This window comes from Dendrobates tinctorius, unplaced genomic scaffold (genome assembly GCF_039654945.1).
Source record: "Dendrobates tinctorius isolate UK_male_01 unplaced genomic scaffold, ASM3965494v1 ptg000012l, whole genome shotgun sequence".
Lineage (NCBI taxonomy): Eukaryota > Metazoa > Chordata > Amphibia > Anura > Dendrobatidae > Dendrobates > Dendrobates tinctorius.
Window position 1 is genome coordinate 10,136,254 of NW_027361680.1, and position 24,456 is coordinate 10,160,709.

The 24,456-nt window shown below is 41.7% G+C and overlaps 1 protein-coding gene across 5 annotated transcripts in view; it reads right to left on the reverse strand.

Annotated features, from left to right (window-relative positions):
- Window positions 1-8,291: 8,291 nt before the first annotated feature.
- RBFOX2 (RNA binding fox-1 homolog 2) overlaps window positions 8,292-24,456 on the reverse strand; it is a 346,684-nt gene continuing 330,519 nt past the window's right edge. For all 5 annotated transcript variants that reach the window (XM_073557990.1, XM_073557987.1, XM_073557984.1 and 2 more), the window contains one exon: window positions 8,292-13,391. In XM_073557990.1, the coding sequence (XP_073414091.1) occupies window positions 13,347-13,391 (45 nt within the window). In that variant the 3' untranslated portion in view covers window positions 8,292-13,346. The remainder of the gene's footprint in view (window positions 13,392-24,456) is intronic.

A 24,456-nucleotide genomic window follows, 5' to 3' on the forward strand; every position in this document is an offset into this window, starting at 1 on the left:
AGTCTCTGGGTCCGTGTAAATATGCCGTCCATTTTTAACATGGAAAGTATATGAGAAGCTTTGTAATTCCATTTCCATTATCCATACCAGGAAACCACGGATGGCACACTGATTGAAAACATTGGTTACACCGATATCGGTGTAACATGTACGTGTTTTATATGGACATAGGGCCCCTATTTGTCCAAAACCGGCGGGTGGGTGGGTGGGCGGACATGCGTACTCATGCAAATGCAGCCCATAGTGATTGTACTTAGGCATCGTCTGATGGGACTACTACTCCCATCCGGCTATGTCTGCTGTCAGATATAACAGAGACAGCATGAGCCAATGATAGGAGAATAGTCTCATCATCCGGCACCTGTGTACAATTGTAAAAAAAAAAAAAAAAAAATCAAAACATTTACATAATTACATACATATTCACATACAAAATACATACTCACCGAATGCCTAATCCCCCACGCCCGAGTCTCTTGCAAGCAATCAAGAATAATAAACCAACATATACTTCCTATCCGCCGTAGTCCATTTAATACCGAGTGTCATACGGTGAGATTGGGAGATGTGACTGCTCTACCCAGCCTCTGGCGATACACTGCGCTGCCGTGAGAGTTCACCAGAGTTCATCAGCCAATCAGCTCTGGTTCTCACGCAGCGTTGCCGTGAGAGCACCGGAGCTGAGGGACTCCGGTGTACTCTCATGGCAGCGCAGTGATACACTATCAGGTGGTATTCAGGGCCGGCGTTAGGGGCAGGCAGACCAGGCAGCTGCCTAGGGCCCCTGCTCCTCCAGGGGCCCCCAGCCAGCGGCACATCACACAGCCGCTATAGGGCCCCTGTGAGGCAGGGGGGCCTGCCTGCCCCCAGCGCCGACTCCCGCCGCCGCCGCATTGAAGGAGGCAGTGATGGAGGAGAGAGCGTCAGCTGACGCTCCCTCTCCCATCATTCCCCGCTCTGCCTCTGACACAGCGGGGGCGCGATGACGTCATTGCGCTCTCACTGTGTGCCAGACAGAGCAGGAAGAGACAGGAGCAGCCAGCAGTGCAGGCACGAGGAGAAGGTGAGGAGTGTTTTTTTTTTTTTTTTTAAATCAGTGTGAGTGTTGGACTGTGGGGCCACTCTGGGGGGGCTATATACCATGCTCAGCTGTATCATACCATGCTGGGGGGGCCATATACCATGCTGGGCTGTATCATACCATGCTGGGGGGGCTATATTCCATGCTGGGCTGTATTACACCATTCTGTATCATATCAGGCTGGGGGGGCTATATACCATGCTGGGCCGTATTATACCAAGCTGGGATGCATTACACCATTCTGGCGCGCTATATACCATGCTGGGCTGTATTATATCATGCTGGGCTGTATTACACCATTCTGGGGGGGGCTATAAACCATGCTGGGCTGTATTATACCAGGCTGGGCTGTATCATACCATGCTGGGGGGGCTATATACCATGCTGGGCGGTATTATACCATGCTGGGCTGTATTATACCGTGCTGGGCTGTATTATACCATTCTGGGAGGCTATATACCATGCTGAGCTGTATTATACCTTGCTGGGCTGTATTATACCATTCTAGGGGGGCTATATACCATGCTGGGCTGTATTATACTGTACTGGGCTGTATTATACCATTCTGGGGGGGCTATATACCATGCTGTGCTGTATTATACCATGCTGGGCTGTATTATACCATTCTGGGGGGCTATATACCATGCTGGTCTGTATTATACCGTGCTGGACTGTATTATACCATTCTGGGGGGCTATATACCATGCTTGGCTGTATTCTACCATGTTGGGCTGTATTATACTATTCTGGGGGACTATATACCATACTGGGCTGTATTATACCATTCTGAGGGGGCTATATACCATGCTGGGCTATATTATACCATGCTGGACTATATTATACCATGCTGGGGGGCTATACACCATGCTGGGCTGTATTATACTACTGGGCTGTATTATTCCATTCTGGGGGGCTATATACCATGCTGGGCTGTATTATACCATGGTGGGCTGTATACCATGGTGGGCTGTGCTGTATACCATGGTGGGCTGGGCTGTATAGCATGTGGTGCTGGGCTATATACTATGTGGCTGTGTTATATACCATGGGGTACATTTTACATTATATTCTATAGGGGGAGGCTGTGTTATATAATATGGGGGGGCTACATTATATTCTATGGGGAGGTGGGCTGTATTATATTCTATTTGGGGCTACATTATATTCTATGGGGGGGCTGTATTATATTATATTCGATGGAGGCTGCATTATACTATATGAGGAGGGCTACATTGTATTCTATGGAGGGGCTACATTATACTATATAAGGGGCTGCATTATATCCTATGAGGGGGTTGCCATATATTCTGTGGAGGGGCTGCATTATACTATATGGGGGTGGGGCTGCATTATTTTCTATGGGGGTTAATTATATTCTGTGGAGTGGCTGCATTATACTCTGTGGTAGCTGCATTATTCTTTAAGGGGTGGCTGCATTATACTATAAGAGGTGGGCTGCATTATATTCTATGGGGGTTACATTATATTTTATGGCGGGGCTGCATTATACTCTGTGGGGTGGCTGCATTATGCTCTATGGGGTGGCTGCATTATACTATATGTGGGCTGCGTTATACTGTATTGAGGACTATGGGGAATACATTATATGAAGAACTATGGGTGACTATGGCGGTGCATTATACTATATGGAGAACTGTGCCGAGTGTATTATACTATATGGAGGACTGAGCAGTGTATTTTAATATATGGAGGGCTATGAGAAGTTTATTATACTATATAGAGGACTGAGGAGTGTATTATACTATATGGAGGACTATGGGGCAGATTATATTATATGGAGGACTATGGGGTGTAAACTGTAGATGTGCTGCTGATAACATGATACTGTATGGTGATCTGTTAGGGTGTGTGCACACGTTGCGGATTAGTCTGTGACTTTTTCTGCAGAGAATCCATATATCTTGGCCGAAACCGCAGGGTAAAACACATGCATTTTTCCTGCGGATTCCTAGCATGTGTACAGTGGATTTGATGCAGGTTCTAGTGCGGTTTGGCAGTGCGGATGAGAGAGAGAGATTGATTTGTATGTCCCGGAACGTACACTGCAGCTGCGGTTCCGCAAAACAGAAGTAACATGCTGTGGAAAATAAACCGCAGCAAATCTGTGTGGAATTTTCCGCAGCATGTGCATGGCGAATTTGGTTTTCCATAGGTTTACATGGTACTGTAAACCGCATGGAAACTGCTGCGGATCCGCAGGACCAAATCCGCTGCGGATCCGCAGCAAAAACCGCAACGTGTGCACACACCCTTAGCAATCCATTAGTGATCGTTCTGTTCCCATCATTCTTTCTCAGACGGTGGAAAGAGGCCGGGAAACAAGTGTTGAATGACTTCTTTAGTATTGTCGATCACACTCATTTAGCGGACTGAACTCAGCACATGTAAATACAATCGAAATGCTTCTGTGATGTGCTATATGTTATCATTTGGGGCCCCAATTTAAACTTTGCCTAGGGCCCCACTTTGCCTAAAACCGGCCCTGGTGGTATTCACTCCCGCAGTGTATCGCCGGAGTCCAGGTAGAGCAGTCACATCTCCTGATGTGACTGTTCTACACGTGTGAGGAAAAGGATCTCCAGCGCTGGATCAATATTTAAAATTTAAACATTTATTTGAAAAAAATTAGAACAAAATAGAAAAAGAAGTATACAAAATTAATGGACATAGAAGCAGATGGGGTCCCAGGTGGATTAAACCAACGCGTTTCAACCTAGCTGGTCTTATTCATTGTCAGCTAACAATCTAAATTCCCTATCAATATGTCTTTGGAATGTGGGAGGAAACCGGAGTACCCGGAGGAAACCCACGCAAACACGAGTACAAACTTCTTGCAGATGGTGTCACTGAGCCACCGTGCTGCCCACCCGAGACCCCATCCGCTTCTATGTCCATTAATTTTGCATATTTTTTTCTATTTGGTTTTAATTTTTTCAAATAAATGTTTAAATTTTAAATATTGATCCATCGCTGGAGATCCTTTCCTCATGCCTTTGCTTCTGACAACGCCGTGATCCAGGCGGCTCCGTGCACATGGAGACTATGGACAGTTACTGAGACTAGGTGACCTGACCTTTCCCTTTTATTTTTCCTGTTCTACACGTGAGATCGCCCTGGGACACTCGGTATTAAATGGACTATGTCGGACAGGATAGTAGTACATGTTGGTTTACTATTTTTTGATTGTTTGCAGGAGACGAGGGCGTCAGGGATTAGGCGTTCAGCAAGTATGGTAAATTAAGATTCAATAAAGGAGTCTGTGTGATTATTTCAAATAAAGGACTTTATTCTGGCTCTTTATTTACCATGCAACTATAGGAATAGTAATGGGTGTCTTATACACACCTCGCCATTACTAACCTGTGGCCTTGATGTCACCCAATACAAAGGTGACATCAACCCCACAAATATGAACCCCATTTGCCACCGCTACAGCGCAAGTGGGAAGAGTGAGGCTTATTACCAGAATTGGCACATCTATAAGATGCGCCATTTCTGGTAAGGCTACACTGATATTTTTTTAGCCTGGGGGACGCCAATATCCATGGTCCCTTCCCAGGCTATTAATATCAGCCCGAAGCCTAGATTTTGCTGGTTCGATTTTATAGGGGGACCCCCATGTCAATTTTTTTCTGGGGTTCCCCAGTAAACTAGCCAGTAAAGGCTAAGCAAACAGCTGTGAGCTGAAATTAATAGCCTGGGAACCTTTATGGCTATTGGCTCCTTCCCAGAATATTAACATCAGCCCTCAGCTTTCTCTCTGCTGGTTATGAAAATTATGCAGGAACTCAGGCAATTGTTTAATTTTTTAAATTTTTTGAAAAATAAACATATTGCATTTCACGCAGATTTCTGACAGTTGCTATTTTGTTTCAGCATATGTAGGTTAATTATGTTAATGCTCCTACATAGGCTGGTGTGTGTCTTTATTTAACTCTTTATTTACCGTTTTATTAATGAGGGTATCTGGCTGACACCTGTCCATTATTAAACCTCAGGCTTTGTATTACATATAATATATACAGTATATATTCACTTATATTTGTTTTGTGTGTGTAAACATATTTGAACATGGTATGTAATGAAATTATGGTCTTCAATGGAGAGGTTGAACAAGGAAATTACATCACTTTTTTTTAATATATCTTTATTTAGCTCTATGGATTTACAAAAACACATGAAAAAAGCATGCATAAAAAAACATGCATATTTTCCACTGCGCTTTTCTGCCAAGAGATGCGTAAACCTTGCAGAAATTTCTGCAAGCAAATACACAACGTGCGCACATAGCATTAGTTCCTTTGAAGAGGACATGCCAGTCATGATTTTTTTTTTAACCTGGTGTAAATACTGCTGTTCTTCTGAATATGGAGTTAGTTTTCCCCTCGTCCCTGTATGTAATTCTATTTATCTAAGTGGGTGTGGTCCTCAAGAAGCCACCCACAAAGAAGAGTTGAGGTTCATAGCACCTTGGATTAAATGGATTGTCTGGTCCATATCTATAAGTCTGCAGTCACTTTGTGACTGTAGACTTATGAATACCCCAACGCATGCTGTACACTGCAGAGATTCACCAGTTTCTGAGAAGAGGCCAAAGGGTATGTATGAGTTATACATATGTAAATGTGCCCAGGGTGGTAGCAGTGGGCAAGTGCCATGAATTCAACACCCCAGCACATTAAAAATGAGTTCTGGATGTGTGCGTGTATGCTGGCAGTGTTTCTATAGGTACCATCACCTGTCCCATTCCACTCCTCATCAGATCCATTAGACTTCAAAACAAGGACACCAGGCGCGTTCATAAGAATAAAGCACTTTTTACTTGGCAACACTTAGGTACACAAGGCAGCAGTTAGTACACTTTACGTTCTTACCGGTTACTGGCAATGGCACTTTACATGTGGACGGTAAATAAGCAGAGCAAATGAGATAAACCTCCATCTTCCCGATGCAGGGACTCATGGGTCGATGTTACGCTGTGAACCATGCATCCAAACAGCAGTCTGTGATCCCTTACAATGTCCGCTCCCAGAGCCGCTTCTTCTGTGTCCTCATCTGGGCAGCACCCTTCCTTCACAGGGCACAATTCTTCCTTTCATTCTCCCATTATTTTCACCTACTTGTTGCTGAACTAGATCCCAGTCACCTCTACAGTTCTGTAATGGTTCTTGTTGCCTTGTGCCTCTCAGCTCCACACCGATTCTGCAGTCTCCATAACTCCACACTCTTTCGTAATTTAGGCTACGTCCCCACGGTCAGTAATCGTCAGTGCTTTGAACGCAGCAATGTCTGCTGCATCCAATGCGCTGCTGGATATTGAACGCAGGTGATTCCACATGTGTTCATTGAACCGGGCAGAATCACCACATCCAATACATTGGATGGGTGAATGCTCTCATCTCCGCAAGATATATTGACATGCTGCTGTCTGAAAAGACATGCCACATGTCCATCTCCGTGGGTGATCCGTGGGCGTCTCCGGACGTATAGTGGGCATGGGATTTCTTGAAATCCCATCCACTATGCAGTAACATTTGGACGCTGCAGGTTGGACATTGCGGATGTACGCAGCGTCCAACCCGCAGCGTTTACTGACCGTGGGAACATACCCTTAGACCAGGGGTCCCCAACCTGTAGCTCGGGAGCCACATGTGGCTCGCGGCTATCTGCCAGCTTAGTGCATTAGCTCCAGGTCTAGCAAACAGATATGAAGAGAACTTCTCAAAATGGTGAATTTTGTAAGTAGCCCTGTACAGAAGAGCAGATCTGGATGCACATATAGTATGTCATGGAGTTTAGGGATGTTTTAGGTATGGTACACTGGAGGATAATACTACCTGTTAGAGGAGGTTCTTGAAGCTGGATGCAACAGTGTGATGGGAGAATACTGAATGGGGGTATTGTGGGAACAACCCCTGGAACTCCGTGTACTTCTTTGGCATGATTTATGTGGAAAAGCTTTGGTTATTATACCTGTAATGGGGGCTTTGGTTGACACTACTTTGCGGGGGTGGGAGCTGGATGTGGCTTGCGACCCTCTCTCAGTGCTGAATGTGGCTCTCAAGGTCAGAAAGGTTGGGGACCACTGACTAAGAACCCCGTTACACGCTTCAATGTCCCAGCGATCCCATCAACGATCCGACGTGGATCTCCCGACTGTGCCCAGTTACTCCTCCCCCTCCCTGGCTGGATAGGTGTTAACCCTCTCATCCCTGAACACGGGATGCTGCAGGCCACAGGAAGATCTCAAGATAGCAAAGGGAAGACAGTGATCTCTTGTGAACAGTGGCTAATACTGCAGGCACATTACATTACTATGGTACAATAGTATAACTGATGTCTTCAGGGGGGAAATACGCCAACCCGACCACCTCCTTACACATACTCCCCTCCAGAGCCCGTCCAGTAGGTACGGCCTTTGCTGCATACACTTGGATTGATTGAGGACGCACCCCAACTAGTGACATTGCCATACAGCAGACATGACCAACAACACGGTGCGACCTCTCGGGACAGGCCCACTGGATGGGCTCTGGCCAAGAGCTTGCAGCCAATCACTATTCTCATCTGATACCAGCAGATACCTGCACGTTGTTGGCATGTCATTGCAGTACAGTTAAGACTGGTGAGACCACTGGAGCAGTGGGGATTTACCAGCTGAGAACAAGTTCCCTGCTTTGTTTTGTCTCCACAATGGGCTTTTGATGTTGCAGAGGTTCTGCACCAATTGTGCACTCATTAACTAAAATAGGTTACTTGATGTATTCAAAAATACACAGCGTAAAAAACTCACTAAAAACTCATTGTAGGAATGTAGCCTTAAAAGGGGATTAGTTTGTTTTTTTTTAGGCAAAAAAAATAAAATAAATAAAAATAACAGGCTAAAAGCATTGTAAAGGATTACAAGTTTAACAAAATGCAGACAATATCCATGAAATCACCCATTACTACCGGAAATTTCCATGGCTCAACGTCAACACTTTTGTAATTAAAATTTTTCAGCTTTCTCATTTTCTGTTAATCCCCAGTGTTTCCCACCAATATTTGATTGAACACCAGTTGACAATCTACTGCAGCCCCAACCAGAATCAAACAGGCATAGAAATTTGCACAGAAACCTGTGTCATTGATAGATCACAACAGTATGATAAAATGCTAACCCCCAGAAAGGAAGGAAGGATCAGTAACGTTTAAAAATGGATAAAGAAATCTGTTTAATGCAATACTGTACTACATGAAACAAATATACAGTTGGAAATGATGGCAAGCATGTTCAATACAGTTTACCTTAAACAATATTGATTGTGAACTTCTCTTTCATGAGCAGATCGTAAAATAAGACAATAAAAGTAATTGCAGTTTGACCTTTGTTTTTTTATATGTGTAATTCTCTTTTAAATAGCAAACAAAAAAACTGGTTCAAGTACAATTCTGTAGGTTAAAAGAGGTTGTCCAAGCATGACAAATGTAGAAGAGTTGGCATTTTGGTGCACATCAATAAAATACCCTCTACCTGCTCTGTGACTGGGAAATTGTGGCACTTTCTAGCCTTGGTAACGGCACACCACCTAGTTGACACAAGTGTGGTTTATCCGCGCTGCTTGTAGGCAATGAAGATCTATACGGACGTATAAGAAAGGATGAGCGCCAATGAGAAACCGGACATGTCAAAGTTGTCACTTTGGCACCCATTTTTTTTGCTAAACCATGTGTATAAATATGTTCACAATATACAGTTTGTGTCCTGAGGAAGAAGTCTGGAATGAAACGTGTTGTCCAAAGATCCTGAAATAAAAATCCTTTATTAAACTTCCATTTGGATCTTGACTGCCTAGTGGCAGTGCGGATAAACCTCATTTGGTTCCTTTTTTCCCCTTTCCCGGTCGGAAGACCCGTGGATCTGCAGCAGCTGTTCTCATGTGTATTCATGGTTGTGAGACACTTTCTGGCGCAATGACTAAATATTCTATTTTATTCCTTTATTTTCCATCTAATCCTCCAATGCACTAAATATTAGGACTGATACACAGAATACCTACCTGATCTCAGACGGTATTTTCATTTTTTTAACTTTCAAAATCATAGCAAAAAATAATGCACTGATGTAAATAGCGAGTCTAAAACTACATAGAGGTATGCAGCAAACAGAGTCCCTTCCACATGTAAAAATTAACCACTTAAAGGGCTTGGCCACTTTTCCTCATTAGTGCAGATTTCCCGACAAACTGACCAGCATTTCTGTCCATAAGAGGAGCTGGTCTGGCTACCTACTCTTCCACCAGCAGCCATGTTATCAACAGAAGTGCTGATCTGTTTGAACAGAAAACTACAAGAGAAAGTGGCCGCCCCTTTAAGAGGTTTCCGTGCAGTTATTTCAGGTTTTTCTGAAACAGCGCAAGAATCCAATGTCTATCATTGATAAAGTATTCCTAACAGTATAGGGAAATGTAAAATAATGGTGCAGACCAGGTGCTCAAGGTTTACTAGGAAAAAAAAAATAAGTGTGGCTAACGTATTTGACAGGTTTGCATGGGGGCGGGGGCGAGGGTTTCAATATCCTTGGAGAAAACCACCTAGCTAGATAACTAAGGCACCATCGGCATGGAGCCGATACAGCAGTCATATACTGTAGCCCCTGCCCTCCATGTGCTGCTGTACAGAGGCGCTTTTCCACACAGAATGCTACCAATTTTATTGGCACATCCTATTTGTTTCCAACAAAACCATTAAAGGAAATACACAACTTGGGTTGTATGGAGCAGTAGCACTCTAATGTGCATTACAATAAATGTTTATCCCTATGGAGAAGGCTTAACAAAGTTAAAAAGGAGGCGAGACTGGAGTAACCCCATCTTTTATTTAGGTAAACTATGTGACAGGCTCGTGCAGTTGGGCACGTCAGAAGTCAGGAGTGCATCGCAGAGATGTGATGTACATGGGAGCAATTTTGCTTCCACATTTTATTTTAAATTAACACACTGGTGACACTTTTTTCCCCTTTGTTAGTAATGATGTGTATGTGTAATCAGTGCAGTAACACTCACTAGTCGCAGTCCATTGCATCAGCACGTGACGGCATTTGTAGTCTGCGGAATCACAGACTTGTATGTGAAGTGGCAAACCTTGCTCGGAGTCTCTGATTAGTACTGACCTGTACTCCACACAGCGAGGCGGTGGGATTTGGAGAGTCACAAATGCAGTAATGGGACACTGGAGCACCACTGAAAATGGCCAAAGACTGACGAGTGAGTTACTAAGTTCATTGCGCACACACACATCATTGCTAGCAAAAGAAGAAAAAAAGCAGCAGAAGGCTCCATGATGTCCACTCATAGTTCTGCCATCATAAACTGCAGTAAAAACTCCATCTAAGCAAACATGAGCAAACAATGGTTTCACAACTGAAGTACCCATACAATCAGAGGGTGTGCTCGTACGGCCAGAAAAATATACACATGTAATATGCTGCTGTACAAGGACAACCCCTTTAAAAACACCTAACCTATCCAATGACCTTCATATTCATTTTATAAACCTGACTCCATCTTATTCTAGACCTCAGGGCTGCTCACAGGGAGCCCCAGCCAAGCTACTTGCTCAGGATTCATGTATATTACTGCTGTATGTGTATGGGCTGGAGTTACCATGCTACAATTCTGTATATCCATGTCATGTTGTGGCTGCATTACAGAGGACTTGACCTTGCAGAATTTTCTAGCTGGAGTAGAGCTGCAGAAGAGACGAGCTCTCTATAAGCTGAATGGAACATGGGTAAGAGGCAAGTAATGCACACCCAAAAAAAAATTGGGGATCCTGTAGCCTCAATCGGCATCTTTCAAGAGTGGAACTTCTTGTGAAATGATCTTTTGTGTTTGCTTTCTCAATCTACCATTATCTACTCAACATAATGAAACAAATTCACATAGTAACATTTAATAAATTACGCATAGGAGGAAAGATTTATTTACATTATGATACATATCATACTGGACCAGCTGCACGGTACTGTATTTTCGAACCATGCACAAGTGGGAACTGATACGGACATTCATCTGAAAGTTGTGCCAAGTACAGTACAGAAATCTACATTTCTGAAGTGGCTGTAGCACTCATGACATAGCAAATGGTGCAACTGAAAGCAATGTAGGCACATTTCCAGTGCCGGTGTTACAGCACTATTCTAGGTGTAACTGTACTATTGTATTCCTTTTAAGTCTTGTTTCGTTGTTGCCTTTTAATCGTATGATGTCACGGACAATCACATCTGAATGTCTACGCAGATTTTACTCTTCTCTATTTGTATCCTTGGCCATAACTGTTAAGAAGTAATCTGTATAACTATACAGACTTCAAATCAGGATGAAGTTTAAAAAGACAAACCATACATTAAAAAACACACAACATTAACAAGCTAGTACAGCTAGCGTTATTTAAAAAAATGTAACATGACATTTAGATCATGATCAGAGAAGTAAAATGTATTTGTGCAAACTTGGACACTTTACAGCCGGTGTGCAATCGTACAAGGGTGAGGGAATGGGAGGGAGGGGAGAAAACAATTTCACATTAACACCTTTAAAAGATAGATTTTGCATAGAGCTCCCATATTTATGAGATTTCGCCTCTTGTGATTCTATTGCATTTACAATAGTTGGAGTAACCCATCACCATCCAGAGGCTGCAGAGTGGGACAATCATTGGCAAAAAGGTCTATGGTGGCAATAACTAGCTGTCCTGAAGAAGGTAAAAAAGAGAAATACACAGATATTCCAATCATGTGAAATTTGTAAAACCACATAAATTGGGGAAAAACAAATCCATGGCTGCAGTGACATGGTGTCTGATAATGCATACAGTATAATGCGGTGCACAACAGGACTACAATGTGGTACCACATAATTACCCAATAGTAGCAAATTACAATTTACATCACAATTTGTATCACTTGTAGGAAGACAAAGACAATCCACTTGTGTGGAAAGTTTCATTTTTTTTACCTGACTGAAACGAATAGCTGCAATATCGTCCGGAGGAAGTAGTATTCCTTATTTTCCCTTTAAATTTGATCTACTCCTCCATTAAATAGCAAGGATTTCAAATACTCCATACTAAAAGATTATTACAGCTCCAGGAAATAAAAACTATTGTGTTTATCCAAGCAAAGGTAAATAAAAAAAATACTGTATATATCTGCAGCTGTGTAAGGGTTAAGCTGCCAAAGTTTGGGTACTTTCTTATGGATGGATACTGTGGCCAGCACCATAGTAGAACAGCAGCATGGGAACAACTAGTACATAAATTCATTTCCCCTATTATAATTCATGTTGTATATAAGCAATAACTAAAGCTAAAAAACAAATGACAAAATATGCCTTAGATGGAGTCAGATTCAAATCAGTTTCCATAAATCACTAATGCTGAGGGTTTTCTCTAGCACAAAGTTTTGGTTTAAAAAAAAAAAAAAGTATAGCAATCATAACATTAAATATTTGCTAAGATTCTACTACATTGAAGTCCATTAATCTATGTTCTTCTCCTGCACAAAACAACTGTCCTATATATGGTATTAAATAAATGAATGTAGTTACGCAATGAAACAGCTGCAGGTTGTAAAAATAGGACAATTCAATATTTCTATATTGTGGACTTTTGTAAATGTTTCCTTTACTCAGTTCTTAAAAAATGTATTTGAGAACACTTTTATAACCAACTCTCACGCCCTAGGAAATCACTGAAAGTGGCTTGAAATTAAGTTATAAACTTTCCTCTTGTCTTCTTTTAATCTTGCGTCGCCATTTTGTTGCTCCATTTTCTTCTCCCAGGCATAGAACAATTATAATAGTAATAATAATAATAGTAATAAAAGCTCACTGCACATAGTTATGTAAATAATATATATATATATATACACACACACACACACTTATACCACAGTTGAAAAAAAATAATATCTTTGGAACAAATGAACACACCCTTTAAAAAAAAATGCAGAAATAAAAATCGCAGTTTGAAAGAAAGCTGAGGTATAAAAAAAAAAAAAAGTAATATGTCCACTTTGTTTGATTTGTATATATTTCAGTTTTATCCATCCATCTTCCATTGCCAGGAAATTCCTAGAGGAGTTTCTCTTTAAGTATTGCAAAAGCCGGGCCACGCAAACCTTGACAGTCGAGGGAAGGGAGACAGGCAAATGGGGAGAAGGGCAGTTTTGTCCAGGCTGAATAAACATTGGGCTTACGTCACTTCAGTACGGAGCAAATCGGCTGTAGCCACCTCTGTATAAACTCGCCTAGAAAAAAAAAAAAGGTTTTGTTACCAAAATCCAGAAAACCAGGAAGGAAAAAAAAACAACAAAAAACTAAAAATATACAGGTACTAAGAAGGTTGTAGTTTCTCATGCATATCAGTAGGAATGCCAGCCTAAATAAAAGAAAGCAACAACTCTGATTAACATTTAGAGCAAGGGAAATGACAATGATGAGAATGGCTTTCAACTGATTACTCAAATAGCAAAACTTAAAAGAACTTCTTGCTTCTACATAAGCCTCATGAGTTGATAGACAATCCTAATGCAAGTGATTTTCAATATACATGAAGGAGTTCATAAAGAAAAAAAAATTAAAAGGACAGTTCCAGGAATTTTCATACTGACTGCCTGTCTCTGGGATAGGATATCAATATATAGTGGGACTTGAGTGAGCTGTTCCTAGCTGGTGCTGGAAGTACCCCAGAAACTCTAGGGTGCACTGCATCAACTTCATTCTTTACCAGACACACTACGGACATTTAATAGTGGCTGCTCCTTTATTTTCAGGTCAATTCTCAGTCCTATTCCTATATTCAAGTGATTGTGTGGTGGCTGAGGCTCGTACTACTGCTCAGTTTCAATGTATGGAATAAACAGTAAAAGAGGATAACGATTTTTTTTTAAAGACCTAAAAATACCCTTCATCTAAGGACCTGTAATCTGAGAAAACAGGGTCCAAAGATTATTCCACAGAGGTCTTACAACAGCCAACCCAATGACTTCTGAGGAAGAAAATGGAAAGTTGCAGCTAAAGTTGGTCAAGGAACATGTAGAACCGTATAAAAGGTATTTGTGTTTTTACAAGACTTGGAAGACTCATCTTACATGGCTCAGATCGCAAACAATGTTGGGAAACAATATTAGGCAAAGAATTGTGTTTGTGTAGCAGAATCTTCTAAGTCAGATGCTTTAGGGCTACATTACTTACCAAACAGTTGGAAAAATAGGATTTCTGAAGGGTTCAGTACATGCAAAAGTAAACATGGACTCCAGATTCCTAATATTGTACAACCCCCTTCTTGTCAATTTTCTAAATTTAAATTGGAATTTACAGACATTTCTGTACGGATATCTAAAAGTAAATATGTCTTTTATTCTGGAATTCAAAATGGCTTTTTTTGCTTTTGTTTTTGCAGATTTTACTCTTACACAAAGTACCGGAATATAAAAACTTCACCATTACTGGGGGGTATGAGGTGGGTGCATTGCTGCTACTACAATATGAATTTTCTGGGTGTACAATCAGCAATATACACTGCTCAAAAAATAAAGGGAACACTTAAACAACAGAATATAACTCCCAAGTAAATCAAACTTCTGTGAAATCAAACTGTCCACTTAGGAAGCAACACCAATTGACAATCAATTTCACATGCTGTTGTGCAAATGGAATAGACAACAGATGGAAATTATTGGCAATTATCAAGACACACTCAAAGGAGTGGTTCTGCAGGTGGGGACCACAGACCACATCTCAGTACCAATACTTTCTGGCTGATGTTTTGGTCACTTTTGAACGTTGGTTGTGCTTTCACACTCGTGGTAGCATGAGACGGACTCTACAACCCAAACAAGTAGCTCAGGTAGTGCAGTTCACACTGAGCACATGTGACAGAGTCTGGAGATGCCGTGGAGAGCGATCTGCTGCCTGCAACATCCTTCAGTATGACCGGTTTGGCAGTGGGTCAATAATGGTATGGGGTGGCATTTCTTTTGAGGGATGCACAGCCCTCCATGTGCTTGCCAGAGGTAGCCTGACTGCCATTAGGTACCGAGATGAGATCCTAAGACCTTTATGAGACCATATGCTGGTGCGGTTGGCCCTGGGTTTCTCCAAATGCAGGACAATGTCATACCTCATGTGGCTGGAGTGTGTCAGCAGTTCCTGCAAGATGAAGGCAAGGAGCTATGGACTGGCCCACCCGTTCCCCAGACCTGAATCCGATTGGGCACATCTGGGACATCATGTCTTGCTCCATCCATCAACGCCCCGTTGCACCAAAGACTGTCCAGGATGCTTTAGTCCAGGTCTGGGAGGAGAGCCCTCGGGAGACCATCCGCCGCCTCGTCAGGAGCATGCCCAGGCGTTGTACAGTAGGGAAATCATATAGGCACATGGAGGCCACACACACACACAATACTGAGCATCTTTCTCTTGTCATGAGGCAATTCCACTGAAGTTGGGTCAGCCTGTAATTTGATTTTCCACTTTGATTTTGAGTATCATTCCAAATCCAGACCACCATGGGATATTAATTTTGATTTACATTGATAATTATTTTTATTGTTCTGAACACATTCCAGTATGCAATGAATAAAAAATTGCAACTGGAATATTTCAGAGAAATCTAGGATGTGGTATTTTAGTGTTTCTTTTATTTTTGAGCAGTGTAATTTAGTATCAGAGGATATGGCATGAGAAAATCTGTAAAGAAATTTGGTGTGGATTTTAAATCTGCAGCATGTTCATTTTTTAAGGTATTTAAACCAGCTGGTAATGGTGTGAATGTGTTGATCTGGCTGGTGGGGAACTATAAAAAAGAAGCCTTTACACATCTTCGGGAGAGTCCCACACGCCCTTGTCACATAAGCCACAAACCAGTTTTTCTGATGAATTATTTTAGATTTTGGATAAGGACTCTCCTCAAGGTATCATCCCAAATAAAGTTTGAGGGTTTATGTGTTGATTACCCCATCACTCCTACTTTCCAAAGCTCACAAGGACCCTATGTATCCACCAGGGCATTGGACTGTTTCAAGTATAGGAAGTATGTGCAACCCAGCCTGAAAGATTATTGAGCACCATTTACACCCCTTGCTTGAGACCCTACTCAGAGACACTACAGACATCCTTCAGAAGGTTGATGGACTTATCTGGGAATCACACATGCTCCTTGTGACTGCAGATGTAGAATCTCTTTATAGTTGCATTAAGCATAGTGATGGATTGGAGGATGTGGGGTTCTTTATAAACATGGGCAATTTAGACAACTGATTGTGCTACTTGATACTGGTGCTTTTGCAATATATTTTGACTCAATTTCCTTTTTAAAGTTTTTTTTTTCTCCAGAAATGCTGCACTGAGATGGGTGTCAAATGTGCGCAGTTGTACACCAAGTTCTTTTTTGTTTTTTGGGACAGCGAGATTATCAGTGACTGTCCTCAGGCTGTCTCCCAGTCGCAGTGCTGGAATAGTTATATTGACGATCTGTTTATTGTGTGGCAGGGAACAGAGAGGAAACTCCATAGCTTCATCTCGGAAATAAACACAAACCACAAATTGAGTTTCTAGACATGATAACAGAAATACAGGGCGATTGTTTGCTACAAATGGATGTTATCCATGAGGAAAATACAGTTCATTCTCTTCTACACACTTGCTCTGCACATTCTCATCTGCTCCTGTGGGCCAGTTTTTATATTATCAAAATATAAATAGAATTAATCCAATCGGTAAACGGTGTAACAAGAAAAAAAAAAAAAATAAAATCAAAATGCCAGAACTACATCTTTTTGGTATCCGCAACATTGCAATAAAATGCAGTAACAGGTGATCAAAATATTGTATCTACTCCCAAATGGCTTCAATAAAAACATCAGCTCAGCACGTAAAAAATAAGCTCTCACCCAGTCCCCAAGAAAGGGAGACGCTATGGATCTCAAAATGTTTTTTTTTTTTTAATAAAACTGTGGATTTTCTTTATCACTTGAACATGGTAAACAATTGTGGCATTTTCACTTTTTTGCAATTTCACTGCATTTGGGGTTTTTTCCTCCATTTTTCAGTACACTACATGGTAAAATCAATGGTGTTTTTTCAAAAGTACAACTTGTCCCGCAAAAAAAAGCCCTTACATGGCCATATTGATGTAAAAATAAAAAGTTATGGCTATGGGGAAAAAGGGGAGCAAGAAAATTAAACGGAAAAACGGAAAATCCCAAGGTGGTGAAGAGATTAAAAACTATACTAAGGCATTTCAAGCTGTACTATAACTGCAACACCTATGACCTCAAACTTAAACTATGTGGCATTGATCGGGTCCACTGTGGAGCCTTGGGGGTGATTCCAAATGCATTCTGGCACAGCTAGATTGCCGGTGGATTGTAATCTTGGATAGCATGACACCTTCTGGTTTGAATGAAAAACTCCGCTTCGCTCCCTCTCTGTCCTTGTAGAGATCTCAGTGTTCCTGGATTTTAATTGTCGCTTTTTTTTTTAGTTTCTTATAGCCTTAGTAGCTGCACACTGGTCCCTGGGCCTGTGGAGATTGGCATCGGGACCCCTTCCTCCATTCTTAGGACTTTACCTTGTACCGCACTCGCAGTGTTTGGATAGATCTCATTGGGTTTTTCACTTTGTTCTTTATTTTTTGCTGGGTTATTTTTTATTTTTCATTCATTATTAAATAGTTTTGTTTTTCACAATGTGCATAGCGCTTGTAGTTTCTATTTTGCGTCATTTATTGTTCATTTTTTTTTAAATTATGTCCATATTTCAACACATGACTTTCAACATGCTGCACACTTTGATAAAGTATCAAAGTGCAAGTGAAAATATCTCTTCTTTCTTACTATAACATTGATATTGATTTGTTATTCATTAAATTGTGTTTTTCTCTTAATTCTTACACTCATCAGGTTTTCAACTTGCCCACACACTATACCATTCCAAATATGGTGGCCACAGGCGCACATCTGTACTCCAGGTTGCTTCCACTGCTGAAGTCACATGAAACTTTTTCTTTGACTCATGACATTGCCGGGATGGCCGAAAGCTGTGGACATGCGCACAGTCCCCGTGCTGCCTGGGGCCAATTAGTTTGGTCCGATTATTTTTACCAGCATGAAGGTGTATACGTATTTAGTCTACGTTCTCAACATATTCCAATATAGTATACAGATATACACCGGTGCTACCAATAGAAAAGGAGGGCTGCTGGTGCCTAGACAGAAGCTGTGCTTGTTCTGCCAAAAAGGGTTAAATAAGTAAATAGAGAAAGGCACCGCGCTCACAGGACGATTCAAAGATAATAACGTAAAAGTGAAAGTCCTGCCTTTCACACATAAGCCCGATAGTCAAAGCGTGCAGGAGATGAAAATCTGCCACAGCAAGATACACTGATGAATGGTAAAGGACTTGTACAAACTTACCCTAGCTCTGCTGAATGAAGGTGCTGTGCCGATCCCAGTGAATGATCCACAGAAATGCTGGAAAACCAGGTGAGAAGCTGGGAGGATGAAATGAATGAACTAGCTGACTGGGGTGCAAGTAATGAAGAGAGCTGGGCAGAGCCAGGATAGCTCCGGCCGGTAGCGTCCTGGATGCACAGCTGAGGGGGGCCGACACTGTCCTGCACTAACAGCGTGTGACGTCACAGGCTGAGGCTACGGAGCCTAGCTGGGGCCAAAAACCTACGCGTTTCAAAGCAAAACGTGCTTCTTCATCAGCTCTGCCCAGCTCTCTTCATTACTTGCACCCCAGTCAGCTAGTTCATTCATTTCATCCTCCCAGCTTCTCACCTGGTTTTCCAGCATTTCTGTGGATCATTCACTGGGATCAGCACAGCACCTTCATTCAGCAGAGCTAGGGTAAGTTTGTACAAGTCCTTTACCATTCATCAGTGTATCTTGCTGTGGCAGATTTTCATCTCCTGCACGCTTTGACTATCGGGCTTATGTGTGAAAGGCAGGACTTTCACGTTATTATCTTTGAATCGTCCTGTGAGCGCGGTGCCTTTCTCTATTTACATATTTCAATATAGCCCCTGAGGAAGCCCATGCGAAACACGCATCAGGGCTGCAGACCTACACACATGGAGATGGGTGAGCATTATCCTTTATATGTACTTTACTGCTGCCAATTGCATTTATTGGCTATCAGATCCACTCATCTCTTCCCAAGTGTTACTGTACTGGAGGATTACTGAGAGATACTGTACTAGAGCATTTTATGTACTACAGGATTACTTGTACTTGGGTAACACGTATGTATAGTTTCTAATATATAAGGATATATTACCTAATTGACTGTCAGAAGCCTCTAACTCATAGCCATCATATATATTTACCTTTTGGTTCAATAATGTGAGTACTGGTCCATGTTTGAGCCTTCACTATTGACCATTTTGACTTTTCACATGACAAATGTTAATTTTTTATTAAATATCAACAAATGCATTGTCATTTTTATACGTTTTTTTGTCAACTTTATTGGGTTCATACGCTCCACATCGTTGTAGGTACTATGTATTATTTAGGAGTTCCCTATATCTAATTTTTGTTGGGATCATGATTCCCTTAACTATTCATTATCGCAATTTATGGATATTATATATACTGTAATATACTGAAGATGTTACACCAAGAAAATCCATATTTATCAGAGGAGATAGAATGACAAAATCTGCAAATAAATGTGTGGATTTTAAATCTGCAGCATGTTGATTTTTTTCAGGATACACTCGACAACAGAATATCATCATTTGCAATGCACAGGGAGAATTCCTCAGGAAAATCTGCAAAAAATCCATATTCTTCAACTGACGCAGATTTTGTGGCTGATTAATTACAAATTCTTTTAATTTACTTCCCATGTAACGCTATACATTCCCCATGGTCGCAGATAGCCTTTAGGGTGGATATTATAGCGCAAAAGATTTTTATTTGCTGATGTTTCTAAAAAGTAATTTTCAATCATTTGAATGTTTTTTTTTCAGGTAAATTAGAATGCTAATAACTGTTTTTCTAGCGCCAACATATTTCGCACCACTTCACAATTCAGAGGGGACTTGTACAGACAATAAAGACATTATTGAACAACACATAATTCAAGAGAGACCGAGAGCAGTGAGGGCCGCTCACAAACCTACAATCTGTGAGGAAATAGAGAGGACAGAAAAATCTAATAACACCCACTTGGGGTTAACAAAAATTAACTCATGAGGTGCCAAATACTTTGGCTGCCAATATGTCCACTATGGAGAGGCAAAACTAAAAAATACCCTGCTGCACCATTACATCCTGTGCCAGTTCAGCATGAAAGATTTGGTGAAAGATCTTCTTTAATCATGTCGTCAACGTGGGTAGAGAAATTACAGCTTCATGGCAACATGCCCAAGTTCTATGTGCTGCAGAAAAATAATGTGAACGTGTATAAAAGCAGAAGTCAATGACCAAGAATCCTTTGTATATCAATTACAGGAAAATGAAAGTGAAATGAAAGTGGGCAAAAACCATCTTCCTATATCAGGGCTCCTTATGTGCAGTGCAAAATGTCAGTGTAAGAAGTGATCCATTCCCACAGACGAACACAATCCAGAGGGAAATCTGCACACTTAATTGCCTAGCAGGCCGGTTTTGTGGCATATTTTACCATTTGCACTGCACTGATTGCCATACTGCAGAGTTCATGACTACAGCGCCAATGTCTGCTGCCATCTTTGAAGGGTATGCCGACTGTCAAGGAATTCGATTTTCTCAGTAGCATGTGAATGAGACACTGGAGCATGCAGTGAATTTTCTACACACAATTCTGTAGTGCAAAAATCCACTGTGTATTCAATCTATGGGAATCAGTGGGAGTTTATCGAAGCTTTACACTAAATAAAGTTTGTATCCATGAAATTAAAATCCCATGTCGTCAGTTTTTTTATTTTTTCAGAAGGAATACCCATCAGCCACAGACTTCCACAACTCACAAAGAGCTCACAACCCCCCTAATCTTGTGACTGGTGTAGGTCCCAGCCTTCAGACCCTCATCACCTATCCTATTTCTGGGGAAAAGCACCTTAAACTGTAAAATCAGAACTACAAAAGCAGTAAATGTGATCTTGTAAGCTGTTAGTTGCCTCTCACCTTCACAATATTGTTTACCCATTTCTTCTGCTTACTTCATATTCTACTCATTTGTTTCTTTAATTACATAGCATTGTGGCATATACTGGCATTGTGTTTCTAAAAGCTATCGGTACCTATCAGAGGGGCAGAGTGTGTAGAGCCCATACATGAAGGAGACAACTAGCAAACCAACAAGCTGGTGAATCCTCAGAGTTCTGCTTCGTCCTTTGTGAGGAGCAGATTGGATCTTTTCCAGAGCGAGCAGATCATGCAATATGTTCTACTCCGTTATCTCCATCACAGTTACTATGCACTCACACAGCGACCAAGATAAAGATCCAGTTACAGAGTGTAGAGTACTCCATTAGTCAGGGGATGGCCTTGACAAGTCCTGCGCCGCACAGCCATCTGACAATGGGCCCTGTCCACAGGGGTGACCTACGTGTCACTGTTGGCAGTGATTGGCTGCAGTGGTCATGCACATCCTCTCTTAGGAGATTCAAATTTCCATGAAATAAGGTATCAAGTCATACTTCAGATTTCACAAGGTGTTTTGAAAAATGAAAGCAAGGACCTTAGGATGTCTGCTTGTTTCAGTGCTGTGCACACTATCTGTAATGGCAGTGTATAGAAAACTGCCCACCTTCTAGCTAAATAAACATCAATATAAATTTAAAGCGAGTGTCAGTGCAAACTGACAGTAGGACGTAAACCTATAGTCTTGTAAGGGATACGACGTTGAGTGTTATCATCGCTGCCTCAGTTCTGAAGAAATATGCTATTTAGGGTGGTCGGCACTCCCATTTCCACCCACTGTTTCTGCATACCGCAAACCTCCATCACTGGAGATTGCAGGCAAGGCAGCGCTGTAAACCAGCAAAGGATGTGGAGCACGCAGACCCAACAGGCAGAAAGGCGCACCTAGCTTTTTGCCATGCCAAGGGTGCACATACCTAATTAAAGTTCAATTTCTTCAGAATGGAGGAAGCGATTAAACTCTATAAAAGATGCGGTTTTTATAGGTATTGTCAAGATCTTCAGCGGGGGAGGCAGGTCACTCAAAACAACCATGACCTATCATTAACGGGAATCTGGCAGCAGGTTTATGCTCTGTAGTCTGTAGCTAGAGTAAGGAAGAAGCTGAAACATAGAATTGTGTTTGTTAGGTAATCCCTGCATGTGTTGCAGCTGTTGAACAGTTGTGAGACATGCAGCTGCGGTGACAAACCCATTTTTCGAGCATGCTGAAGTCACTGTTAGCACCTGAGCATGCTCGGATAACCCCGTCCGAGGACGCTCGCTCATCACTACTAAGTATTTGGTGCAGGAATTCCTGCATCTCTTGGCAGGAAAAACAGCAGCAAAAATGCAAGTCTATAATGCATTTTTTGTTGCAGATTTTTCCCCACTCATTAGTATCGGCTTGTACCCACGTTGCGGATTTGTCACAGAGTTTCCTGATGCCAGCAATGTGACAGATTCCTGAAGTCTGATGCACACATTGATTAGGTTTCACTTGCAGATTTGGTGCACATGTGAATTCTTTCAGGATGTGTGCCCACGAACAGGAAACCCTGCAGTTTGGACGCCTTCACATGTCGGTTTTGGTGTAGGAACACCGGAAGCAACATCAGCGTGTTAAGCCGAGCCTTGGGGCATTGAGGTGTCACTTCCAATGTCTGTACACCGGAAGCATAGCAGTCAGAATGAGGTTTGGACAGCTTGGCAGTGTGTGCAGGCGCCGTCGTCTCCGGTTAGAATAAATAAGGTTTATTCTGAACGGACATGTGACAGCACAGTATATAAACCACTGCCATCAATCTCTGCTCACCCACCACAGTGAACGCAGACTATACTGTGTATACACCACCTCCAATGTCTGATGACTGATGGCATGCATCTTACGCTGCCCTCTCGCTTTCCTTTTCTTTCCCCACCTATTCAACTCTACACAGTGTCAATTTTTAACAATGCCTTTCCTTTTAACCCTACACAATAACTTAATGAGCACTAGGCGCAACATAAATGACAAATAGTATAAGCAATAAGTGGGTGCAGATGGCAGTGACATAAAAATAGTGCACCAAAAAAAGAAGGGGATAGACACCACTGAAGATTATGCACACCGTAGTCTTAATATAAAAAGGGAACGTTATTAACAATGAAACATTAAAAACTATTTAGAACAGACCAATCTCCCCACATGCAATACATAGTGATTACAAAGATCATGACATGGGTCAAACCCCCCACAAGCCCTAGATGATGGAATGTAGCATACAACAAACAAAATATAAGAACCAACAATTTAGACCAGAGGTATAAGTGACCCCAAGCAAAATATAATATACAAATCTAGACATACAGCATGCATATATATGAAAAACAATCCCAGAGGAAACCCTAAGTACCTGGAAGGAAATAGTATAATGAAGGGAGCCGTCCCTTTAAATATCCGTATAAGTGGAACCAAGTGTAAGAGACTATACATATACAACATGGTTTGAGACAATCCCCATATACTCATAAGATAGCCAAATGACTACACACAAGAAAGGAGCCTAGGTTAAAAAAAATAGCAACAAAAGGTACTATCCCTTTAAGGAAAAATCTTCATGGAATAACACACCAGAATATTAAAGCATAAAAGGCCAAAGGAGAGTGGAGCACCATGAGCATGGTAAAAGGTTAATGATATCCATGAAGAGCCCCATAAGGCGAGTCAAATGGAGACATCAAGCCATAATCACCAGGACTGCAGGCAGCCCAGGAATGAAGGGCAGTGGAGCAAGGAGGGAGAGGAGAGCAGTACCTCCACGCGTATCAACATCAATGGGACGCCTTCATCAGGGGACGTAAAGTCCTAGGTAAGTAGCAGTCTTAAATACCTTATGCAACTGGTGGTCAGTGTGCACCGGTACGCCGGGCCAGGAGTCGGAAGTCAGCTGTTGAGGCTGCATATGAACTGAGGGCAAACGTCTCTGCCCACTGTTTTTAATGTTTCATTGTTAATAAAGTTCCTTTTTATATAGACTGCGGTGTGCATACTCTTCAGTGGTTTCCTTTTAACCCTTTCCCAACCCCCTTTCATGTTACTAGCCGACCTACTATTACTAAAACAGTGCTCCTTATCTGTTCATCTGAAGCCTATTAGCATGTGCCTAACCCCCACCACCACCACCTTCCACACCACATTAATAAGCTCTTTGTT